Source organism: Bombina bombina, chromosome 2 (assembly GCF_027579735.1).
Source record: "Bombina bombina isolate aBomBom1 chromosome 2, aBomBom1.pri, whole genome shotgun sequence".
NCBI lineage: Eukaryota > Metazoa > Chordata > Amphibia > Anura > Bombinatoridae > Bombina > Bombina bombina.
This window is the reverse complement of record NC_069500.1, coordinates 1,384,884,268-1,384,910,675: the sequence shown is the minus strand read 5'-3', so window position 1 is coordinate 1,384,910,675 and position 26,408 is coordinate 1,384,884,268. Positions and strand designations below refer to the sequence as shown.

The 26,408-nt window shown below is 35.3% G+C and overlaps 1 protein-coding gene across 1 annotated transcript in view; it reads right to left on the bottom strand.

Annotated features, from left to right (window-relative positions):
* Positions 1-15,922: 15,922 nt before the first annotated feature.
* LOC128648315 (5-hydroxytryptamine receptor 7) overlaps positions 15,923-26,408 on the bottom strand; it is a 142,556-nt gene continuing 132,070 nt past the window's right edge. The window contains exon 2 of the mRNA XM_053700929.1: positions 15,923-16,694. Coding sequence (XP_053556904.1) covers positions 15,923-16,694 — 772 coding nt within the window. The remainder of the gene's footprint in view (positions 16,695-26,408) is intronic.

Sequence of the window (26,408 nt, the reverse complement as noted above, 5' to 3'; positions counted from 1 at the left end):
AGTATTAGGTTCAGCAATCTTAGCATTGTCCCCCTAGTAAGTTGTTTTGAACCCCTTCCTGGTGAGTTTTTTCTGTATTGCAATATTTATTCATATTACCTGGCAACCACCCACTTCTATGCCTTTGATATAGTTAAAGGGATAGGAAACCTGAATATTTACTTTCATGATTTGGATAAAACATACAATTTTAAACAACTGTCCAAATGACTTCTATTATCAAATACTAACCCTAAAGCCCATGTACACGGGCCATTTTTTTGCAGTACAGTGGTCCCACCCCTTGCTCTCCCCCCTCTCTTTTGCTCTCTCCCCCCTCTCTTTTGCTCTCTCTCTACCCCTTTATTCTGCTCTCTCTTTTTCCCCTCTCTTTTGTGCTCTTTCCCCCCTATATTTTGCTCTTTCTCTCCACTCTCATTTGCTTTCTCTCCCACCCCTCTTTTGCTCTCTCTCTCCCACCTCTTTTGCTCTTTTTCTTCCCCCTCTCTTTTGCTCTCTCCCCCTCCCCCCTTTTTTGCTCCCTCTCTCCCCCCTCTTTTGCCCTCTCTCTTCCCCCTCTATTTTGTGCTTTCTCTCCCCCTCTCTTTTGCTCTCTCTCTCCCCCTCTATTTTGCTCTCTCTCTCCCCTCTTTTTGTGCTCTCTCTCCCCCTCTCTTTTACTCTCTCTCCCCCTCTCTTTTGCGCTCTCTCTCCCTCTCTCTTTTGCTCTCTATCCCCCCTCTTTTGCTCTTTCTCCCCTCTTTTATGCTCCCTCTCTCCCCCCATTTTTGCTCTCTGTCTTCTCCCTCTCATTTGCTTCCTCTCCCCTTCTCTTTTGCTCTCTCTCTCACTCCCCTCTCTTTTGCTCTCTCTCCCCTCTCTTGTGCTCCCCCTCTCTATTACTCTCTCTCTCTTGCCCCCTCTCTTTTGCTCTCTCTCTCCCCTCTCTTTTGCTCTCTCTCTGTCTTCTCTCTTTTGCTCTCTCCCCTCTCTTTTGCTCTTTCTCGCCCCTCTCTTTTGCTCTCCCCCCTCTCTTTTGCTCTCTCTTCCCCCTCTCTTTTGCTCTCTCTCTCTCCCCTCTCTTTTGCTCTCCCCCCCTCTCTTTTGCTCTCTTTACACCCTCTCTCTTGCTCTCTCTTCCTCCCTCTTTTTAACTCTCTCTCCCCCTCTCTTTTGCTCTCTCTCTCCCCTTTCTTTTGCTCTCTCTCTCCCCTCTCTTTTGCTCTCTCTCTCTCTCTCCACTCTCTCTCTCAGCTCTTTTTTGTTCTTTCTCCCCCTTCTCTTTTGCTCTCTCTCTCCCCCTCTCTTTTGCTCTCTCTCTCTTCCCCTCTCTTTTGCTCTCTCTCCCCCTCTCTTTTGCTCTCTCTCTCCCCCTCTATTTTGCTCAATCCCCCCTCCTTTTTTGCTCTCTCTCCCCCTCTCTTTTGCTCCCTCTCTTGCTCTCTCTCTCCCCTCCTCTCTTTTGCTCTCTCCCCCCTCTCTTTTGCTCCCTCTCCCCCCTCTCTTGCTCTCTCTCCCCCCTCCTCTCTTTTGCTCTCTCTTTGCCAACTTTCTCTCTTTTGCGCGCGCGGCCGCGACCACACCAACTCCCGTACAGCCACACCCCTGACATGCCCGGTCCTGCCCCTGACACGCCTGGCCCCGCCGGCCATGCCCACCATTCTGGCACGGACAGAAGATCAGGAGGTAGACAGGCCAGGTGTGTTTGTCCTTGCACTGTCTCTACTGCACATGACAGCTTCAGACAAACACACTTGGCCTTTTATATTATATGATACTTAATTATCTTGTTATCCTCTGCTGAAGGAACATCATTGCACTACTGGCAGCTGAACCCATCTATTTAGCCAATCAGAAGAGACAAGTGAGTGCAAGCACCAATCATCAACTAGCTCCCACTAGTGTAGGATATGTGCATATTCTTTTTCAGCAATGGATACCATATTTGAAAATTGAAGTTAATTTAAAAGTGTCTTAAAATTACAAGCTCTATCTGAATCATGCAAGTTTATTTTTTAACTTTCCTATCCCTTTAATTATGTTGTGTAGAAATGAACTTCCCACTGCAAGCACTGTAGAGTTTCAGTCAGTGTACTTCAGTATCACATGCACAGCATGGGTAGAATTCATGTGACCATGCACTGCCTACAGAGAAGAAATACAACATTCAGAAAAATTGCAATCATAAAAAAAATCCATGACAAACTGAAATGTATCAACTCTTCAATCAAACTTTATTAGAATAGTTAATACTGACATTTTGAAGTACAGTATGCTGCAACATGTAAAATTCAAACAAACTTATACATAAAGAAATTTAAAGGGACAGTCAACATCAGAATTATTGTTGTTAAAAAATATAGATAATCCCTTTATTACCCATTCGGCAGGTTTGAATAACCAACACAGTTATAATAATACACTTTTTACTTCTGTAATTACTTTGTATCTAAGCCTCTGCAAACTGCCCCCTTATTTCAGTTCTTTTGACAGACTTGCATTTTAGCCACTCAGTGCTGGCTCCTAGGTAAGTCCACGTGCGTGAGCTCAAAGTTATCTATATGACACACATGAACTAACACCCTCTGACTGTGAAAAACTTTCAAAATGCATTCAGATTAGTGGTGACCTTCACGGTCTAAAATATTAGCATATGGACCTACCTAGGTTTAGCTTTCAACTAAGAATACCAGGAGAACAAAGCAAAATTGGTGATAAAAGTAAATTGGAAAGTTGTTTAAAATTACATGCCCTATTTGAATCATGAAAGATTATTTAGGACTTGACTGTCCCTTTAATTTGTTTTTAAAACTGTTATTCCAAACTTGTTACCCTTAAGCCAACTTAAGCAATAACTTGTATATAAACTCAGCTATGGATATTGTGCTTTCCCTAGACTACATGAGATAGGAAAACATTATGGTAAACTAGTGAATTCCTCACTGACCTAGCAATGTTCTGAGATCTGTGCGGTTATGTTATATATCAATCACACCTTAGTAAAGCACATCACTTGGCTGTGGATATAGCATATCTAATAGTATAATATATATCAGTCTTGTACTCTGCAAAAACACACAACCATGGATCTTACAATTATTTAAACCATGTATATGATATTATAAACTGTAATTTATAAGGTCTTGTGCACATGAGGATATAAAAATAATTTGCAATATGCAGTGGTTAATAGTTACATCCATACTGCTAGACACTAAACATTTGATAAAGACTTGACTGCAATACCCATGAATTAAAAAAAACACAATAAAAGATGATAATACATGTATATCTGTGTAGTTTATACTGAAGTGAAGTTATGAAATCCAGAGAAATAAGAAACAAAAATGTTTAAAAAAAATATCACTGTATCAGATAACAAAAATGTCATCTGCAGCATTTGTGGGCCGTTTATCAAGTGATACATAATATCACTGAGTTCATTTCTATCAAGTTTTAAAAAAGTCATGTAGATGTAGAATGAAAGATAAAAAGACAACATTATATATAAAATTACTTTTTAATAGATGTTAAAAGAGATGATGGTTTTACTTTTTTTAAATACCTTACCTAGAATGTACCCTATGATTGAGTAGTATGTACATATTTTGTTACATTTTAATAAGCTTGTTTTGAGTTTAGTGAAAGTCACATACAAATACAGATCACATATGCACACAGAGTTGTTGGTGAATTTCAAAAAGGCCTGGGGCTAGAGCCCTAGATACAGCTCAGTTGCCCCAAACCAGATTATATTCTACAGCCCCTCGTTTATTTCTCTTGTATTGCCCTTTAATGGAATTGTCTATACTTTCTTCATATTGAGATTAATTTCAGGGCTCTGAATTGTCTCATATTTTGGGAACTTGTAAAGGTTTGCAAACTATGTCCAAGTGCTTTCTCTACACTAATTGTTGGCTTATTATAACTGAAAAAAATAAATAAGGATAATTAGCAAGTTATACAGCTAAGCCTTTCTACAAAAACTCAACTCTCTCAAGTGCCCCCCAATTACACCACAAGACATCCCAGACTTTGTCCATTAGCCAATCTAGAACCCAGGACCACTGTGGCTAGGCCCCTGAGATACCATGATTCTGCCCTTGTAGTCCTGGGTAGAAGAAAAACAAATATTGAGTGGAATCTATTTATACACTGGTAAAAATCCCACAAATAAATAACATCGATTAATATACAGAAAATGGATAAACAGCCTGCTGTATGCAGAAATAAATAAATTAGAAAACTAACCTTAGTAGAAATAGGTAAACATAAATTATATATATATAATATTAAATAAACTAAATTGTTTTATATAATATAAAAGGGACATAAAAAAAATAAAAATATTTTGTGATACATATAGAAAATACAATTTTAAACAACTTTCCAATGTACGTCTAATATCAAATGTTCTTAGTTTTATTGTCATCCTTTGTTGAAAAGCAGGAAGGTAAATTCAAGAGTGTGCACGTGGTGTCTGCAGAACTATATGGCAGCCGTTTTGCAACAATGTTATACATTAGTAAAGAACACTAGATGGCAGCACTATTTCCTGTCATGTGGCGCTCCCAACAATGTGCTCGCTACCTATCTAGATATTTCTTTAACAAAGAATAACAAGAGAACAATGCAAAATTGATAATAGAAGTAAATTGGAAATAAAAAATTAATTTGTATTCTCTGTCTGAATTATGAAAGAAACATTTTGGTTTCCATGTCCCTTTAAAACAGGAACTCTAGTTATTATTACTATTATTATCATTATTAATAATAATTATACTAATAATATTATCATTTTATGTACATATACCAGTGCTACTCCCTGAACACTTGAGACATAATACGTTTCTTTTTTCTGTATAATATGGGTCATTCTGTCGTGAGTCTTTTGTAAACCCATAAGAGACAAATTTAGAAGGTTCAGTGATATTTTACAGTAAATCTGAATGTTTTGCTGCAATCTTTACATTATTATTTTAACATTATTTATTATATTTTTACTACAGTTCATTATTACAATTTAATTGTCTGCTCTTCATGTCTTTAATGTCGCTAATTAAAAAAATACAACTCACATTTTCTATTTATTTATTTTTTAAGAAAAGAAACAAGAAGCAGATTTTTATACTTCAGATCAATAAAAAAAAAAAAAAAAAAAAGATTTTTTTACTATACTTATACATTTCAAAATGATTTAAAACCAGTGTTAAATTTCAGGGCATTACAGATCATTTCATTTGAATGAAGTTATTGCATTATCAAATACTTAATGATCAAACATTTTGCCTGGATCATAGTTAACATGATTGAAATCAAATTGCTATTTAAAGGGAAAGTCTACACCAGAATTTTTATTGTTTAAAAATATCGATAATCCCTATTACCCATTCCCTAGCATTACCAACACAGTTATACTAATATACTTTTTACCTCTGTGATGACCGTATATCTAAACCTCTGCAGACTGCCCCCTTATTTCAGTTCTTTTTACAGACTTGCATTTTAGCCAATCAGCGCTGACTCCTAGGTACCTCCATGTGTGTGAGCACATGATCTATATAGCACACATGAAGTAACGCCCTCTAGTTGTGAAAAACTGTCAAAATGAATTCAGTTAAGAGGCGGCCTTCAAGGGCTAAGAAACTAGCATATAAACCTACTTAGGTTTAGTTATCAACTAAGTATACCAAGAGACAAAGCAAAATTTATGATAAAAGTAAATTGGAATGTTGTTTAAAATCCCATGCCCTATCTGAATCATGAAAGTTTATTTTTGAGTAGACTGTCCCTTTAAGTGCCATAAATGCAGATGGGCTGGTACTGTTTGGGTTGGCTGTGACTGCTATGAGTGCTGCAGGGTGTGCAAAGAGGACCATACATTGTGCTGGTGTATAGCATTATCCATATTCCTCCCTGCAGTATGTATAACTCATAGCTGCCCAGAGAAAAAGGATGCAGGTTGCAACCATAGTATTCTCCTCGCATTGCTACTGTGCATGAAAACTTTGCAGCGTTAGGACCAATTGAAAAGTCAGTTTTTAGTGAATATACCCCAAAGTTAAATAGGAGCATAAAATAATAATAATAATAATAATAATAATAATATGAATAATAATAATCTACTCTAAAGAAATCCCTTCTGGATATAAGATAAACAAACAAACAAAAAATACAGAGAAACAAAACTTTCTGAAAGTTATCATTTTTCTTGCTTTTGGGAAAAATTGATCAATTGATCAAAACTACTGAGTTGTTAAAATATTAAAATATTTCATAATAAAATTCCCATCTGAAATAGCATAACATTTTAGTGGTATAAACTTCCATTTAATGAGGAAACAATACAGTATTTGAATTAAAACAAAAGTATACTATCCAAACAACTGACATTGTGAGAGACTATTTAGATGAAACTGAAACTTTTATACAATTTGAGTCTCTATATACTGTACAGTACATTGTAGGCACCTTATGGAAATATAGCAAGTTTGATATAAATAGTATTAATATAATTTACATAATATTTTGCTAAATAAGTATTTGTATGTACATTGTGTTAACATGAAAAAATATATTGTATCTGGAATATACGGACAAATATATTTTTGTAATAATCTTCTTTAGATAGTTCAGGCAAAAAATGTTCAAGCTCTATAGGTAAATTATAGTAAAAACAAAAATCTGTGCTTTTATTTGTTAGAATAGGTAATTACTTCATTACCTGATGTGGTAGTTTATATATTTAAAGGGACATAAAGCCCAATTTTGTTTCCTTCATGATTGAGCAAGCATACAATTGTGAAACTCTTTCTAATTGACTTCTATTATTTAGTTTGCTTCAGTCTCTGCATACCTAGGAAGGCTTAGAAGCTGAGCGCTAGCTGCCGATTGGTGGTAGCACATATATGCCTCTTGTCATTAGATAATTGATGTATTTAGCTAGCTGCTTCTTCAATCAATAAAGACTACCAAGAAACTGAAGCAAAATTGATAACAGAAGAAAATCGGAAAGTTGTTTAAAAATGTATGCTTTGTCTGAACCAGGAAAGAAAAAACTAGAGTTTCATGTCCCTTTAACCACTGCAAAGAAGTTAAATACATAGGGAAAATCCTGCAAAGAACTGCTGGTTCGGAGCAGTATCTGCAAGCAAGCCAATTGGTTGCAACAGTCACATAACCTTGCCAATCACCTTTGCAGGGCTTAAACACATAGATTCCCACATGGTGTTGTGGCAGAATTACATGCTTTATAATAAAATGACAGCAGGTATTTTTTTCCACTAGAATATCCCTTTAATTCCCACATTCCCCAAAACGTCATTATATATTTTCCTTAGTTTTATTCTGAAAACTTTAGTAAGTGTTTTTAAAAGTTTGTTAGATGCCCTCCCTCCAGTCTTGATGTTTGACCAAGTCAACATTGTAACATAAGATTGCAGGTTGTAGAAGGGAATACATTTAGTCAACAGTAGAACATTATTTAAAGGCAAACAATTTTCTAAACCCAAAAGTTTATTCTTTAAAGGAGCATTGTACTCAAAATGATACGGATATTAAAAGTCAGCAATAAATATGTTAAAAATGTATTTCTTCCTATAAAAAAGGGTTATTCAAAAGCCAATGCTACCTAACTTTATTAGCAACTAGTTAACCACATTAAATTAGACAAATCGGAAATCAAAATTGTATTGACAAATAAATCTGAATCAATTTTCTGTGGTTCATTAGAAGAAGATCATTAATAATTGTTAATGCAAACTCTTCTGATGTTAAACACTATTTTTCATAACCTAAATGGGTAAGAAATGGGCAAAATCGGGTTTTAGTAATGTCCTGTTGAGATTTTTACTGACTAAAATACTGTACAATTTTCAGCTGTTGAGATTTGGATGGTAAACAAGATAATGACTTTTAGTTAACCTACTCCAACTCAAAAACCTCATCCACCATAACTGTTGAGTCCCTACCCTACAACACCTAATGTATAACATTGTGGTTGTTAGGTGACTAGGAGGGAGGTCACTGGATTTGGATGCTACATGGTGATTGTTTTCACCAGTTAATCTTTATTTTGGAGTGAGGACCTAGTTTTTATGATGACCAGTGTCTAGTTAACTTGTTAATCCATTTAACCTTTTAACGCCGTTATGCCGTTCTATTCCGTCATATTTACACTGGGCTTTAAAGCCGTTATGACGGAATAGAACGTCATATCAAACGGCTGTCCTGAAGCCTTCTGCGCTTCAAGGACTTGATCGCGGTCTGGAGGGCGTTCCTAGGGTTGTAGGGACGCCCCCCAGATGCGATCCAATAATTGAAATCTCGCGATCGTATGCACGATCGCGTAGTTTCAATTTGTCTACATCGGAACAGGTGTTCCGATGTAGACACTTTAACCCTGTCACGAAAGGGTTAAAAGATAATATTTGTAAAACAAACCAAGTTTATCTTTGGGAGTTTACCTACCCTATGAGTCATAACATTTTGAGTACTATGCCCCCTTAATACTTAATTATATTAAATATTATTTGATGCAACAGCCTTCTTTGAGCTTGTGATAATGTCTTTCTTTTTTTAGATACATAAGCTAAAATATTTTATTTTGGTAACCATAATAAAATTCTCATATATTACAGGAAGGCCCATAATGCCCCTTGCAAAAATACTTATTTTTTGACAACACATTTGATCAAACATATACAGGAACATACATTAATAATTAATATAAATAAAGTTCCACTAATAACAGTGAATTAAAAGGTTACGATTTCTAAAACCGCCCTTTATAAAAGATAAAATGTATTTTTAATTTAAATGTGTATTATTTTTACATAAGAACTTTTGATATGACTGGTATATTGTATATTATAAAAGCTTGTAAGGTATTGATAATGATTGATAATCATTAGAATTTTGCACACTTTATATATTATATCTTTCAATAGTTTTCAAATTCCCTGAGTGCTTTTATACATTTAAAAAAAAACATTTTTAATGATAAATTATACGTATTCATTTAGTTCCTTATTACATAATAGATATGTGCTTTGGGTGGTGTTTGATATCTCCAAATGCAGAAAAAGTAGGATGCTTGTGCCGTTCAACAATTTTCTGATCCAAAAATATTCTTGTAAAAACTGCAGCATGCTAGGATCTGGATTTGCACATTCGAAACCTCTGAACGCTCATATCTATTATCTAATTGTATTAAAAGGATTGTTTTATTTTCTCTAAAATCTGCTGCTCTTAATTTTTGCCCAGACGCATCCATTAAAGGGACTTTAAACTCAAAAGTAAATCCAACATGTTTAATTACTCATAGTAAAGCATTCTATATTCTTTTTTTTTATTACCTACTAATTTTGTAAAAACAATTAACAATATTGTATATACAGCTCTTGAAATGCAATGCTTAATTGCTGATATACTCAATGTCTATATATAAATTGTTTTGAATGCCCGATTAAGTATGAGGTAGCTTGGCAGAATTTAAGCTAACGCTATGCTTTTTACTCCGTCCAGAACTAAAGTCACCACTTTTGCAACCCTACTGGCCGTCAAAGACTGTGTATGTAATGAACTAATTTCCTTTTTCATTTTTACTGTTTTCACTAGGCTGAGGGTATCTGAAACCAGCACTCTTGCTTAATAGAAAGCTTACATTTTCCTCTGAACTTTATTAACAAAACCAAACATAGGGGTCAATCCAATATTTCCAATTTTTAAATTGATATTGGAAAAATGAGAATGGCCTTTAATTTCATTAATAAAGTGATCACAATCATTTTTTAGTTCAACACAGCCAAGATTGTTAACTCATTTTTCCCACAACAGCACCAGGAGATATCAATAATCAATGCTAATCACTGAAATCCAAAACAGGTTATCGAAATCAGTGGAATCTGTGTGTGTTTTGCAGTTTGATACACAGGGGCTAATTTACCAAAGCGCGAGCAGACATGATACAATGTAGCCTATCATATCCACCTCACATCGATAAATCCCGACAGCATACGCTGTTGACATTTATCATTGCACAAGCAGTTCTGGTGCACTGCTTGTGCAATGCCGCACCCTGCAGATTCGCGACCAATCAGGGGGTCTCAATCAGCCTGATCGTATAGGATTGGGTGGATTGAAGATCGCAGTCTCAGAGGCAGCTGACAAGTTACGGAGCAGTGGTCTTTAGACCGCTGCTTCATAACTACTGTTTTCGGCAAGCCTGAAGGCTCGCACGGAAACAGGTGCATGAAGCTCCAATCGGAGCTTGATAATTCTGCCCCATATTGTTTTTTTAATATAAATATTAGAGATGGGCGAATGTTATGCAACATTTGAAAAATGAAATTAATTTTAACACGTTCATTTGTTCGTTTCGAATTTCGAATGTTTGTTCAATATTCTAACATTTATATATGTAATAGTATTTCTGAATGCTTTCTTTAAATATTTGAATTATGCAATATTCAAAATAGAAACATTCAAATTCATATATTTATATCTATTATGTATCAATTTACTAAATTCCCTACCACATGAACTATTGAACTTCTGAATAGGGTTTGTTAAATCTAATGTTGCATTTCGAAATTTCAAATGTGGGTATTCAATCTAATTATAAACATTCGAATTCGAAAGTGACATTTGAAAACTGTAAATAGCATTCGATTATAGAATTTTTAAGAATATTCCTTCTTATCAACATTCGATTATGTAAATCAAATTTTTACAATAACATTCGTTGTAACATTCGAATAAACACAGTTGCCGTCCCTAATAAATGTTAAGCAATCTGAATGCAATTTGTATATAGACATGAAGGATATACTAGTACCTATGTGTGAAGTCTCTAGATAGTGATTCAGTTCAACCTCTTTCTCACTGCAAGAGATGATACTTTGGAAAACCTGTGATACTACTATTGTGTGCCAACTGGTGGACAAGAGGAATTTCAAGATTTAATTGCTTCCCCAGGGCTCAGAGCAAAGCAAACATGCAGAATATATGTAATCAAGGCATCCCAAAAAGTGTAAAAAGAAAATGGTCTACTGTGTTAGAGTATTTACTTTGCACTGTTTGTTGCATTTAATTATAAGTTTAACCCTTTTGTAGGACATCTCCAAAGCAGCAATGCCCTAGTCCACATTGGAGAATCATATATGGAGAGACATTGAAAAGAGGCATATTTGTGTAGCCACCGATCACAAACTGCTCCTGAACCTACAAAGATCAGTTTGGTAAAAGAATGCTCTGAATCATGAACGTTTAACATTGACTTTAATGCCCCTATAAAAAAAAATATTGAGCATTCTGCTAAGGATTCAGAAATATCTTCAAAAGATGAATATACTGAGACTCTATGCATAACAATTTTTGCAATGGAAGTTTAGAGATTTCTTTTTGACTGACACTTTTCTTACTAAATAGGACTTCCTGATTACGATTTAATTATATGTTAATATATGTGAATCATTCTCATTTTAACAGATTTTCACCAGAAACAACTTTAAACAATTACAAGAAATTACAAGAACTGGTACTGATTTAAATGCATTCGCATTGAGAAGAATAATCTGAGGAAATGAATATCAGTAGCTTTTGAAAATGAACAATGATTGTGTTACAGCACTTTAAAAGCACTGTGCAGTCAGGCTACCTTCTTCTACTGTGATATGACATTCAAAGAGTGACTCTAGGGGCCCAACTACAGAGGTCTCATAGGTCTCAACTGAGACTGGGTCTGCAACTATAGGTGGCTCATCTTACAAAATAAGGGTACCCCCCCTTTAAATTGTATGGATTTGCCATTACAGTATGGTCTACCTGATGGTTGTGGTCTTTATATTAATTTTAATTCACTTAGAATGTACTAAACTTAAAATATTATTGGTTTATTTTCAAATATATAAAATTCATACAACCACACATAAAAAACATACACATAAAAAAAAATTAAATACTGAATTACTAAGGTGCACCTTTTTCAAATGAATATATAAAAGTTCATATATATAACATCCAGTTAATATATTTCAATTTATACTCAATGTGTATTTCATCAAAGTCCAATGTATCCCAAAGTCTTATGGTAAAAAGAGGCTACTTTTTGGTCTTTGTATGTATAAACAATCTTTTTTTGTATCCACTGATATAACTTTGTTACTTATGGCCTTTTGGGGTTCGTTAATAAGCTGAAGCAGTATCCTTTGTTTTTATTTTGGTAGTACTGCAGAGTCCAAACAAAAGCTGTAGCAGTGTCCTTTAAATTTATAATAATCCTTTTACAATGTCTCTCCAATTCATATAACTGTTTGGGAGATATCCAAATGTAGTATTATAAGCCCCAAGGTAACTCTTGTAACATTCACCAGAATACGAAAGACTCTCTTTCCCCAGCCGTGCCCTTTACCTTTGCAAATGATCCTCCAGCGTCTCTGATGTCGGCCGTTAGTTCAGGCCATGACGTGTATCCTCACACGTGTCCGGTGGCTCGGTCGGGTTACCGGTGCTGTAAATTTAGCTGTGGGTTCGTTCAAAGGAAGATTCACCACCATAAAATCCAACTCCTTAGAGAGGCTCCGTTGGCATAACAATCTCCCTGATGTTACTCTCGCCGAAAGTAAATGGCAAGTGAATCAAAGTCCACGGGATCCAATTAGGACTTACCAGCTGGCCAGCCTAGAAAGTTAGGTTCATCTACGCAATTCAGCTTGTGAGCTTTTTTTTTTTTTTTTTTTTTTTTTTTTTACTTTCGGCGAGAGTAACATCAGGGAGATTGTTATGCCAACGGAGCCTCTCTAAGGAGTTGGATTCTATGGTGGTGAATCTTCCTTTGAACGGACACATCTCCTAAGGTAACCCACAGCTAAATTTACAGCACCGGTAACCCGACCGAGCCACCGGACACGTGTGAGGATACACGTCACGGCCTGAACTAACGGCCAACATCAGAGACGCTGGAGGATCATTTGCAAAGGTAAAGGGCACGGTCGGGGAAAGAGAGTCTTTCGTATTCTGGTGAATGTTACAAGAGTTACCTTGGGGCTTATAATACTGCATTTGGATATCTCCAAAACAGTTATATGAATTGGAGAGACATTGTAAAAGGATTATTATAAATTTAAAGGACACTGCTACAGCTTTTGTTTGGACTCTGCAGTACTACCAAAATATAAACAAAGGATACTGCTTCAGCTTATTAACGAACCCCAAAAGGCCATAAGTAACAAAGTTATATCAGTGGATACAAAAAAAGATTGTTCATACATACAAAGATTAAAAAGTAGCCTCTTTTTACCATAAGACTTTGGGATACATTGGACTTTGATGAAATACACATTCAGTATAAATTGAAATATATTAACTGGATGTTGTATATATGAATTTTTATATATTAATTTGAAAAAGGTGCACCTTAGTAATTCAGTATTTAAATTTTTTTTATGTGTATGTTTTTTATGTGTGGTTGTATGAATTTTATATATTTGAAAATAAACCAATAATATTTTACGTTGAGTACATTCTATGTGAATTAAAATTAATATAAAGACCACAACCATCAGGTAGAGCATTTTATGGGCACTCAGAGATTTGTTTTTTTAATATATATTTTTTAGTGTGATCACTGGGAAAATCACACTTTGTGAGTTGCAGTAACTACCTTCTTAGGGTATTCTATTTTTGTTATCTATTACAAATATGGTGGCAAGGTATCCAAGATGGCCACCATTGTAGTGCTGTACAGAAAAAACTGACACCCTATTTGTTCAGACGGTTCGGCAAGTGAATATCCTTTGATGCGAACCTACCAAAGGAGAAGGATGTCTCACAGTCACAGAGAAGCATCTCCAATTACGTGGTATATGGGTGTCTTTTGTTAAAGAAAACTTATACTATTAGGATTTTGTTATTATTTGGAAAGACACTGTTAGAATCGGGGGATCTGTCACAGCTTTTGCCCTGTTATTTGCTGAAGAGCTACAATACTGGCAATGAGATCTGAAGAGGTAACATGCCTACACAACACCAAGAAAATTACACACACTGCCCTTCAAACATTTACCATGGTTTGTTTGTTTTTCTAGATTATTTTTCTATATTTTAGAGAGTTGTATTTAATCATGAGTTAAATATTTTCATTCCCATGTAAGTTTAATATTTGCACATTTAAATGATCATTTTAAGGCTAAAAAAAAAATGAACTATAGTACTAAGAACTTCACTATTTACATTAGTGTGCTAAATATATGTTCATTCTGTTTGATTATATTACAATTACATTTTAATTTCCACACACAGATACACTAAAAGTGAGGATATTGTCTTCAGACAACACCCTTAAATTACAACAATAATCTTTTGATCAAATTCACAAAAGCATGAGAGCAGATCTACCAACTTCGAAATACATTTCATAGTGTGCATTAATTTGCATACGTATCTGGTGATGTCACATAAAAAAATCCAATACAACATACATATCGATACCTCCTTCTTTCTACTACCTTTTGGGTTTTAGTGGGGGATTATTCATTCTTAAAGGGACAGCTAATGTTAATTAAAAATATTGTTAGAGGTTCTGCTTTAGTTTGCTTATGGAGACCTTGTCCTATGACAGGATAAAAGACGCTGTCGCCTTCTGCGAGTGCGCTGCTGAGTGAAAGTTTGGGGCCAGCATGGGATTGGCAAAACGTATCATTGCTCATTCAAATAAAAATAAAAAAAATAGCACCCAGTGGGGCAGCTGGGGGCACAAGCTGAAGATGGCATTTGTATATGAAGATCTATATCCTTTTTAAGTAAGTAATATGGCTTATTCAAACTAAATAATTGAATGCATCTTTTTTTTTTTTTAAATTAATGTTAACTGTCCCTTTAAAATATATTGCTTAATATTTTTTATACATAATATAATCCAAAAAAATGGTAAATCTAACAATTTTTTATTTGTACATAAACATATGTGCTAATATATTTGGTTTTAAAACTATATTAATAAAAGGTCTTAGATCTGTAATTAGTTAATAAAAAGCGAACACTGATATCTGAGTTATGAAAAGCACACCTATATTTGCTCAATATGGTTTTTCCTTTCATAATGTAATATTACTGATCCATTGTGTGATCTGGAGAACAGACCTCAAATGGTGTGTCCTAACATCTCATAGCGTGACTTGACACCTCTGTTAAAAATATTTGCACATTTTAATGTATAGTTTCCATGGGATAAAATGCAATATAAATGTGATATTTATCTGCCAATGAAGTAGTTTCTCCTTCCTTAGAGAATCACTTCATCAAAAATGTAGTTTTATAACAGCATTACTGTCTACAAAATATAATTTCTCATTTTCTTTCAAATGTTCTTCCCAGATATCTAACATATATATATATATATATATATATATATTAAAAGACACTCACCAAGCCTAGCAAAAAAACACTGAATGTTTGTTTAAATAATTCTTTGAAATTATTGGTGTGACTTTTCCCCTCTTGTACATGAAAAAAGCCGAAAAAATGATTTGCACAAATAAATAAATGTAAAAAAATGCACCACTTACATCAATACATTCGTTAATGGACACTGCATTATAAATACCCAGTAAATTTGCATAAAATATAAGTTATTCAAGCTGCTGGCTGACAGTAAATGGATTTCAAAGAAATGCTTTGCACATAATATTAAAAGTAATTCAAGTAGATGTGGTCTTTTTCTTTTTGCCGATTGTTAGAAAACCTTTCACGTTTCCAGTGGTAAATGCTAGTAATAAATACGTACATTAAAAAAAAAAAAAATGAAATATGTAATTTACGATAAAGCATTGTCCCTTAGAATAGGCACTGGACATTTGCAGTTTTTTTTTCTTTTTGGAGGCATTAACTCAAGAACATAAAATCCTTTAATATTAAATGTAAAAATGAAAGTAAAAGATATAGGTTACAGGATTCCCTCGTGTCTCTCTGTAACTTTTAGTGCTTCATGCATGCTAGCAGCAGAGAGCCTCCTGTTTATATTGGTATATTTACATCTGAGCAGGTTCCAGAAGGTAGTCCTTAAATCTCTGTTAAAGAAGGCATAAATCAAGGGGTTAATAAGAGAGTTGGTATAGCCCAACCACAGAAGTGTCCTCTCTAGCCTCAGCGGCATACAGCTGCACATTATTCCACAAATAAAAGGCCGAGCTGTTGACAACAAGAAAAAAGGTAACCAGCAAAACGTGAAAGCTCCGACTATTATTCCAAGAGTTCTGGCCGCTTTTTGTTCACGTTTGAAGATGGAGATGTTCTTGCGATCTTGACGTATGAGCTTGGACAAAGTGGCAAATTCTTCAACTGCTTTGTTTTTTTTAGAATTTTTCTTCGGAGCGTTTTTATCTTCTAAGCAATATATGCCTTCTTGTTCATAGAGTCTGGGGATGTTTACAAACTTGTGTTTTTCTGCGCTTATCTTAGCGGCTACGAAAATCCTCTGGTACATGACGAGCATGACCGTCATTGGAATGTAAAAGGCAACTGCAGTTGAGTAGACTGTATATCCAAAGTCTTGGCTGATGAGACACATCTGTTCTACGGTAACATTCTGAGCCCATCCAAATAATGGCGGGAGCGTTATAGACGCAGAAAGAAGCCAAACAATGAAAACCATCTTAGCCATTAGCTTTCCATTTTGTCTTGCTGGGTATGTTAGTGGGCGTGTGATTCCAAGGTATCTGTAAAAATAAGATTATTTTATTATTATTTTATATTTTAGAAAATGTGAGGCTTATTAAAAAGACATTATAAACATTTAATTATTTGATATTGAAAATATTTTCCTATTCTTATAGAGGAATACCCCGCTAATACAGAAGGTTAGGGACCGGAGCGCTGCTGTAAAGCGAAAACTGTCTTAAAACGGAACAAGGCAGTTGTAGCTTTCTTTTCACTTGCCAATGTGTTTAAAAACTTGAAAATATTTAAACTAACATAAATTAGGTTTAGTTTAAAGGGACAGTAAAGTCATTATTAAACATTCATGATTTAGACAGAGCATACAATTTAAAAAAAAAACTTTCTAATTTACGTCTATTATTTAATTTGCTTCCTTCTCTTGTTATCCTTTGCTGAAAGGTTTATCTAGGTAAGCTCAGGAGTAGCAAAGAACCTAGGTTTTAGCTGCTGATTGGTATTGCTGTAATGAATCATTAGTATTAACTAAATTTAAAAACAAATTTTAGGGAAGTTTTTTCCACATGTATAGTATCTATAAAAAGAACTATCATCTAAAAACGCTATTGAATATTATTTAAAGATTGAAATGGACATAAAATTTGCATTTGAAGCATTCAACAGTTTATTTTAAAGGAGCATTTAACACTAAATACATTTTATAAGCATAGAACTGACGTTATTCCACGTTACCCTCTAGTTATGAGTGCTGCCCTGTGTAAAGCTATCTTTTACTACATTCCTGACCTGTTTGCACATTTGCAGAAGCTTTCCTTCAGATCCCTGCAGTGTAACCAGGTTCCAAAATGGCAGCACCGATAATTAGAGGGAGGTGCATGAAATGTGTTAAAGGGACAGTCTAGTCCAAAATAAACTTTCATGATTCAGATAGGGCATGTCATTTTAAACAATTTTCCAATTTACTTTTAGCACCAATTTTGCTTTGTTCTCTTGGTATTCTTAGTTGAAAGCTAAACCTAGGAGGTTTATATGCTAATTTCTAAGCCCTTAAAGGCCGCCTCTACTCTCAGGGCATTTTGACAGTTTTTCACCACTAGAGGGTGTTAGTTCATGTGTATCATATAGATAACACTGTGCTCATGCACGTGAAGTTCCAGGGAGCCATCACTGATTGGCTAAAATGCATGTCTGTTAAAAGAACTGAAATAAGGGGGCAGTTTGCAGAGGCTTATATACAAGATAATAACAGAGATAAAAAGTGTATTTATATAGCTGTGTTGGTTATGCAAAACTAGGGAATGGGTAATAAAGGGATTATCTATATTTTAAAACAATAACAATTCTGGTGTAGTATGTCCCTTTAGGTGTTTAATGTTCCTATTAAAGAGACAGCAAACACCTTGACATTTTAAAACAACTTTGTAATATACTTGTATTACTTATTTCCCCCCCTATTCATGTAATTTCGCTTGTTGAGGATTTGCTAAATCTCAAAACTGAAAACGCACATTGCAGACGTCTCAAGGCTAACCATGACACTTATCTGTCCCTAATTGACTTTAAGAGTTGCAAAACAATGAGTTTATACTAACAATGTGACCGTGGCTAGCCATGTAAGATACATACTTGAGTAGTAGGTGGAGATTGGCTAATGAAATACAATTACAGCAAACAAGATGTTAATTTGCTTTCATTAAATTTAGCTGATATGTTATTCTATAGCAAGACAGCAAACATATCTTGTAATTACAAGGTGTTTACTGCCTCTGTAAATATTATTATTATTATTATTATTATTATTAACGGTTTTGCAGTAAACTAGTATTTGCAAAAATACTTTTTCTGCTAGCGTCCTATTAAAGTTTATCTAATGTTTTAATCTAATGAAAATTCACCATTAATGGGAAATGAAACACAATTGTTTTATTTCATGATTCAGAGAGATCATACAATTTTAAGCAACTTTGCAGTTTACTTTATTATCAATGTTGCTTCATTCTCTCTGTATTCTTTATTGAAGGAGCAGTGATGCACTCATGAGAGCTAGCTAATTCATTGGCAAGCCATTAATAAGACGTATGTTTGCTAGTTCCCAGCTCCTGAGCCTTCCTAGATATGCTTTTCAACAAAGGATAACAAGAGAACAAATAACATTAGATAATAGAAGAAAATTGTATAGTTGTTTAAAATTGTATGGTCTATATTAATCATTATTATTATTATCAGGTATTTGTAGAGCGCCAACAGATTGTGCAGCGCTATACACATAGGCGGTATACAAGATATAATTTACAGGGATCAAATGGGTAAAGGGCCCTGCTGAGACTTGCACTGTTGTAGTCGGCTCTTATGAATGTGAACTACAAACAGATAGGCTCATAGGCTTACATGCTAAGGGGTTCAAGGGGATAGCAGTGGAGATAGGAAGGTTAGTGTAGGTTAAATGCATCCCTGAACAGTAGAATCTTTAGGGAGCGCTTGAAGCTTTCAAAACTAGAAGAGAGTCTTGTGGAGCAAGGCAGAGAGTTCCACAAGATGGGTGCCAGTCTGGAGAAGTCCTGTAAATGGGAATGTGAGGAGGTAACAAGAGAGGAGGAGAGTAGAAGGTCATGAGCGGAGTGAAAGGGACGGGAGGGAGAGTCTTGTGGAGCAAGGCAGAGAGTTCCACAAGATGGGAGCCAGTCTGGAGAAGTCCTGTAAGCAGGAGTGTGAGGAGGTAACAAGAAAGGAGGAGAGGAGGAGATCATGAACGGAGCGAAGGTGTTGGGAGGGAGAGTATCTGGAGGCAAGGCCTGAGATGTAGGGGGGAGCAGTGCATTTGAGGGCTTTGTATGTTAGAGTAAGAATTTTGTGTTTAATCCTGGAGGCAAGAGGAAGTTAGTGAAGGGTTTGGCAGTTTGGGTTTCCTGTTCATGTGGATTTTTGTTGATAGATCATTTCATAAGCTTTTTTAAAGGACTGTGATTTACCATGGAGTTTCTCTGTACATTGGAAGTACAATCATATTTAAAGGGCTATGAGACCCAATATTTTTCTTTTGGGATTCAGATAGAGCATGTGATATTAAACAACTTTCTAATTTACTAGTATGTTATCTTGGCATTTTTTGTTGAAAAGCAGGAATGTAAGCTTAGGAGCCAGCCCATTTTTGGAGCACTATATGGCAGCAGTGCTGCGACAAATGTATCCATTCGCAAGAGCACTAAATAGCAGCAGTATTTCCTGCCATGTAGTACAATAGACTAGGTATCTCTTCAACACAGAATGTCATTGTAACAAAGCAAATTTGATCATATAAATGGACACTCAAGTCAATCTAAACTTTCATGATTCAAATAGAGGATGCAATTGTAAACAATTTTCCAATTTACTTCCATTAACAAAATGTGCACAGTCTTTTTATATTTCAATTTTTGAGTCACCAGCTCCTACTGAGCATGTGCAAGAATACACAGAATATATTTACATTCATTTGTGATTGGCTAATGGCTGTCACATGGTCCCAAAAAAATCTACTACTCATTTAAAATTTAGACTAAGTGCTATTGAATTTTTTATTGTGAATTTGTTGATTATGCAAATCTACTGTATTTACTGGTCCTTTAAGTAAATTGGAAACTTTTTTTTAAATGACATGCTCTGTCTGACTCACAAAGGAACATTTGCTTTATCATATTTCATATGACAATAAAGCTGCTAAATTATTTTAATTCATATTACAAACAACAGATTGTTACAATGTCAGTTTGTTAGTCACATTTATTCATACTTTTCATGCTATATAGTTTAGCTACTAGAAACTTTATCAATGAAAGGTGTTATCCAAATAAAAAGGGAATGCTTTTTTCTGATATTTTTTTCATAAATATAATTATTGCAATGTAATGTTTTATATTATGATTAGTTAATAAATATAATACTTTCAATTGAGATTAATAAAAAAGAATACATCAATTACATGCTTCCCTGACATTTCCTTTTTTCTCTCAAGGATACAACAATTGGTTGGTGACCCCTCTTTAAGGGACACTAAACCCAAATTTATTCTTTAATGATTCAGATAGAGCATGCAATTTTAAGCAACTTTCTAATTTACTCGAATTAACAAATTTTCTTCATTCTTTTGCTATCTTTATTTGAAAATCAAGAATGTAAGTTTAGAAGCCGGCCCATTTTTGGTTCACAACCTGGATTGTCTTTGCTGATTGAACAGCACCAATAAACAAGTGCTGTCCAGTGTACTAAACTAAAAATTGTCTGGCTCCTTAGCTAAGATGCCTTATTTTTCAAATAAAGATAGCAAGGGAACAAAGAAAATTTGATAATAGGAGTAAATTAGAAAGTTGCTTAAAATTGCATGCTCTACCTGAATCATGAAATAAAAAATTGGGTTTAGTGTCCCTTTAATGATGTCAATAAACTGTTGTAAAATGTATAAATAGTCTGTCCCCTGTCTCCACAGGAGGAACAGAAAGACACACTCAATTTTGTCTGGTTGCTGACAAGGTTATACCTGGGGCGCGATCCGATATAGATCGCAGTTTGCGGCGCAAGCGAGGGAACCGGCGTCGCCCGCAGTTTCAGCTAACAACTCGAGCTATCCCATATAAGTCGCCGTCAGATGCTAACGTGCCGTAAGTCTGACAAACCAGCAATGTCCAGAAATCTGCGTAAGTACAAATTTCTAGCGTCGCCAGTGACTTGCGGCACGTTAGAAACTGCCGGCGCCTATAAAACCTGACTAAAGTCTAAAACACCCGCACTGTCTAACACGCCTCCTAAACATAGCCCGACAAGTCTAACACGCCTCCCTAACATAGCCCGCACTGTCTAACCCTCTATCCGCTATCCCCCCTCACTAGCCTAACAATAAAAAAGCTATTAACCCCTAAACCGCCGCTCCCGTACCCCGCCGCAACCTAATAAAGTTATTAACCCCTAAACCGCCGCTCCCGTACCCCGCCGCCAGCTATATTATATCTATAACCCCCTAAAATGAGTCCCTAACACCGCCGCCATCTATATTAAAATTATTAACCCCCAATGTAAGCCCCTTACACCGCCGCCATCTCTATTAAAATGATTAACCCCTAATTTAATCTACCTACCCTGCCGCCAGCTATATTATCTATATTACCCCTAAGTATATTATAGTTAATATAGGTATTACATTATATATATTAACTATATTAACCCTAATTATATTAGGGTTAATATAGTTAATATAGTTACTATAGTATTTATATTAACTATATTAACTCTATCTAACACTAACACCCCTAACTAAATTTATATTAAATTAATCTAATTCATTTATAAACTAAAATATTCCTATTTAAATCTAAATACTTACCTATAAAATAAACCCTAAGATAGCTACAATATAATTAATAATTACATTGTAGCTATGTTAGGGTTAATATTTATTTTACAGGTAAATTGTTAATTATTTTAACTAGGTATAATAGCTATTAAATAGTTATTAACTATTTAATATCTACCTAGTTAAAATAATTACCCAATTACCTGTAAAATAAATCCTAACCTAAGTTACAAATACACCTACACTATCAATAAATTAAATAAACTACAAACATCTATCTAAAAATACAATTAAATTAACTAAACTAAATTACAAAAAAAAACAAACACTAAATTACAAAAAATAAAAAAAGATTACAAGATTTTTAAGCTAATTACACCTATTCAAAGCCCCCTAATAAAATAATAAACCCCCAAAATAAAAAAAATTCCCTGCCCTATTCTAAATTAAACAAATTTCAAAGCTCTTTACCTTACCAGCCCTTAAAAGGGCCTTTTGTGGGGCATGCCCCAAAGAATTCAGCTCTTTTGCATACAAATACAATACCCCCCCCCCATTACAACCCACCACCCACATACCCCTATTCTAAAACCACCCAAACCCCCCTTAAAAAAGCCTAACACTACCCCCCTGAAGATCTCCCTACCTTGTCTTCACCACACCGGGCCGAACTCCTGATCCGATCCGGGCGATGTCTTCCTCCAAGCGGCAAAGAAGAATTCTTCCTCCGGCGATGTCTTCCTCCAAGCGGCAAAGAAGAATTCTTCCTCCGGCGACGTCTTCCTCCAAGCGGCAGCAAAGTCTTCATTCTTCCGGCGGCATCTTCAATCTTCTTTCTTCGCTCCGCCGCTGCGGAGCATCCATCCCGGCCGACTACTGAACTTGGAATGAGGTACCTTTAAATGACGTCATCCAAGATGGCGTCCGCCGAATTCCGATTGGCTGATAGGATTCTATCAGCCAATCGGAATTAAGTTAAAAAAATCGGATTGGCTGATTGAATCAGCCAATCAGATTCAAGTTCAATCCGATTGGCTGATCCAATCAGCCAATCAGATTGAGTTCGCATTCTATTGGCTGATCGGAACAGCCAATAGAATGCGAGCTCAATCTGATTGGATGATTGGATCAGCCAATCGGATTGAACTTGAATCTGATTGGCTGATTCAATCAGCCAATCAGATTTTTTTAACTTAATTCCGATTGGCTGATAGAATCCTATCAGCCAATCGGAATTCGGCAGACGCCATCTTGGATGACGTCATTTAAAGGTACCTCATTCCAAGTTCAGTAGTCGGCCGGGATGGATGCTCCGCAGCGGCGGAGCGAAGAAAGAAGATTGAAGATGCCGCCGGAAGAATGAAGACTTTGCTGCCGCTTGGAGGAAGATGTCGCCGGAGGAAGAATTCTTCTTTGCCGCTTCGAGGAAGACATCGCCGGAGGAGGAATTCTTCTTTGCCGCTTCGAGGAAGACATCGCCCGGATCGGATCAGGAGTTCGGCCCGGTGTGGTGAAGACAAGGTAGGGAGATCTTCAGGGGGGTAGTGTTAGGCTTTTTTAAGGGGGGTTTGGGTGGTTTTAGAATAGGGGTATGTGGGTGGTGGGTTGTAATGGGGGGGGGGGTATTGTATTTGTATGCAAAAGAGCTGAATTCTTTGGGGCATGCCCCACAAAAGGCCCTTTTAAGGGCTGGTAAGGTAAAGAGCTTTGAAATTTGTTTAATTTAGAATAGGGCAGGGAATTTTTTTTATTTTGGGGGTTTATTATTTTATTAGGGGGCTTAGAATAGGTGTAATTAGCTTAAAAATCTTGTAATCTTTTTTTATTTTTTGTAATTTAGTGTTTGTTTTTTTTTGTAATTTAGTTTAGTTAATTTAATTGTATTTTTAGATAGATGTTTGTAGTTTATTTAATTTATTGATAGTGTAGGTTTGTAACTTAGGTTAGGATTTATTTTACAGGTAATTGGGTAATTATTTTAACTAGGTAGATATTAAATAGTTAATAACTATTTAATAGCTATTATACCTAGTTAAAATAATTAACAATTTACCTGTAAAATAAATATTAACCCTAACATAGCTACAATGTAATTATTAATTATATTGTAGCTATCTTAGGGTTTATTTTATAGGTAAGTATTTAGATTTAAATAGGAATATTTTAGTTTATAAATGAATTAGATTAATTTAATATAAATTTAGTTAGGGGTGTTAGGGTTAGATAGAGTTAATATAGTTAATATAAATACTATAGTAACTATATTAACTATATTAACCCTAATATAATTAGGGTTAATATAGTTAATATATATAATGTAATACCTATATTAACTATAATATACTTAGGGTTAATATAGATAATATAGCTGGTGGCGGGGTAGGTAGATTAAATAAGGGGTTAATCATTTTAATAGAGATGGCGGCGGTGTAAGTGGCTTACATTAGGGGTTAATAATATTAATATAGCTGGCGGCGGTATAGGGGGATTAGATTAGGGGTTAATAATTTTTATATAGGTGGCGGCGGTGTAAGGGGTCAGATTAGGGGATAGATAAGGTAGATGACAGCGGTGTAAGGGGTTCTAATTAGGGGATAGATAAGGTAGATGGCGGCGGTTTTAGGGGCTCACAGTAGGGGGTTAGTTTATGTAGATGGCGGCGGTTTAGGGGTTAATAACTTTATTAGGGATTTCGGGGGGGGGATCGCGGTTGACAGGTAGATAGACATTGCGCATGCGTTAGGTGTTAGGTTTATTTTAGCAGATCGCGGTTGACAGGGAGATAGACATTGCGCATGCGTTAGGTGTTAGGTTTATTTTAGCAGCCAGTTTAGGGAGTTACGGGGCTCCAATAGTCAGCGTAAGGCTTCTTACGGCTGCTTTTTGTGGCGAGGTGAAAATGGAGTAAGTTTTCTCCATTTTCGCCACGTAAGTCCTTACGCTGCATATTGGATACCAAACTGCGCGGGTTTGGTATACCTGCCTATAGCCCAAAAAACTACGGGCGACGGCAGAAATATACGCGCGTAACTTCTAGGTTACGCCGTATATGTGATACCAAATCCGCGCAAATATTGGCGTCGCCGGCTTTTGCGGGCGACGATTTTTATCGGATGGACCCCCATGTCTGTAGACATTCTTTATAAAACATTTTAGGCAAAAAAAAAAAGTTCTCTATATATTGGATTAATCATGATATATATGTTTTCTAAAAACACAACAAATATTATTTTCTATAAATATTAGAGTAATAAATATATGCTATTTTAATTTGTATTCTTGAATGTCATTTATTTCATTTATATTTATAGTTAGTGCCTAAAAACCTAAATTAATATTACAAAGAAAAGTTTATGATGCAGCCACTACACTTTAAAGCAGTGTTTTCTCAACTCCATTTCTCAGGACCCTTAAAGGGACACTGAACCCACATTTTTTCTTTTGTGATTCAGATAGAGCATGCAATTTTAAGCAACTTTCCTCCTATTATCAATTTTTCTTTTTTTCTCCTACTATCTTTATTTGAAAAAGAAGGCATCTAAGCTAGTTTTGTGGTTCATGTCACTGGACAGCACTTGTTTAATGGTGGGTGAATTTATCCACCAATCATCAAGAAACAACCCAGGTTGTTTTCCAAAAATGGGCCGGCATCTAAACTTACATTCTTGCATTTCAAATAAAGATACCAAGAGAATAAAGAAAATGTGATAATAGGTATTAAATTAGAAAGTTACTTAAAATTGAATGCTCTATCTGAATCGCGAAAGAAAAAAAATTGGGTTCAGTGTCCCTTTAACAGGCCAGATATTCATTATATATTAACTAGAGCACAGGTGAAATAATCAGCTGATGGGCGAGAGCAGGTTAGTAACCATGGTTACTGATCAGCTGATTGTTTCACCTGTACTCTAGTTAAGATATAATGAAAATCTGGCCTGAGGACTACAGGACTGGAGTTGAGAAACACTGCTTAAAAGGACAGTAAACATTTCTACTTATTACATTGCATTTTAAGGGGACATGAAACCCAAATATTTATTTCCTGGCTCAGATAGAGCATACAATTTTAAACAACTTTCTATTTTTCTTCTGTTATCTAATGTGCTTTGTTCTCTTGGTATCCCTTGTTTAAAAGCATACATAGGTAGGCTCAGTATCAGCTGCTGATTGGTGGATGCCCATATATGCCTCTTTTCATTGTCTCCCCTGATGTGTTCAGCTAGCGCCCAGTAGTGCATTGCTGCTCTTTTACAAAGGATATCAACATATTAAGGCAAATTTGATAACAGAATTAGAATGGGTGGTAATTTATTTTTGTTTGCTCTAACTGAATCATGAAAAAAACATTTTGGGAGCACAGGTGAAATGATCAACATATAATATAACAATCTGAAAAGTTTGTAGACCCCCAATAAAGCTTATTTTATAATGG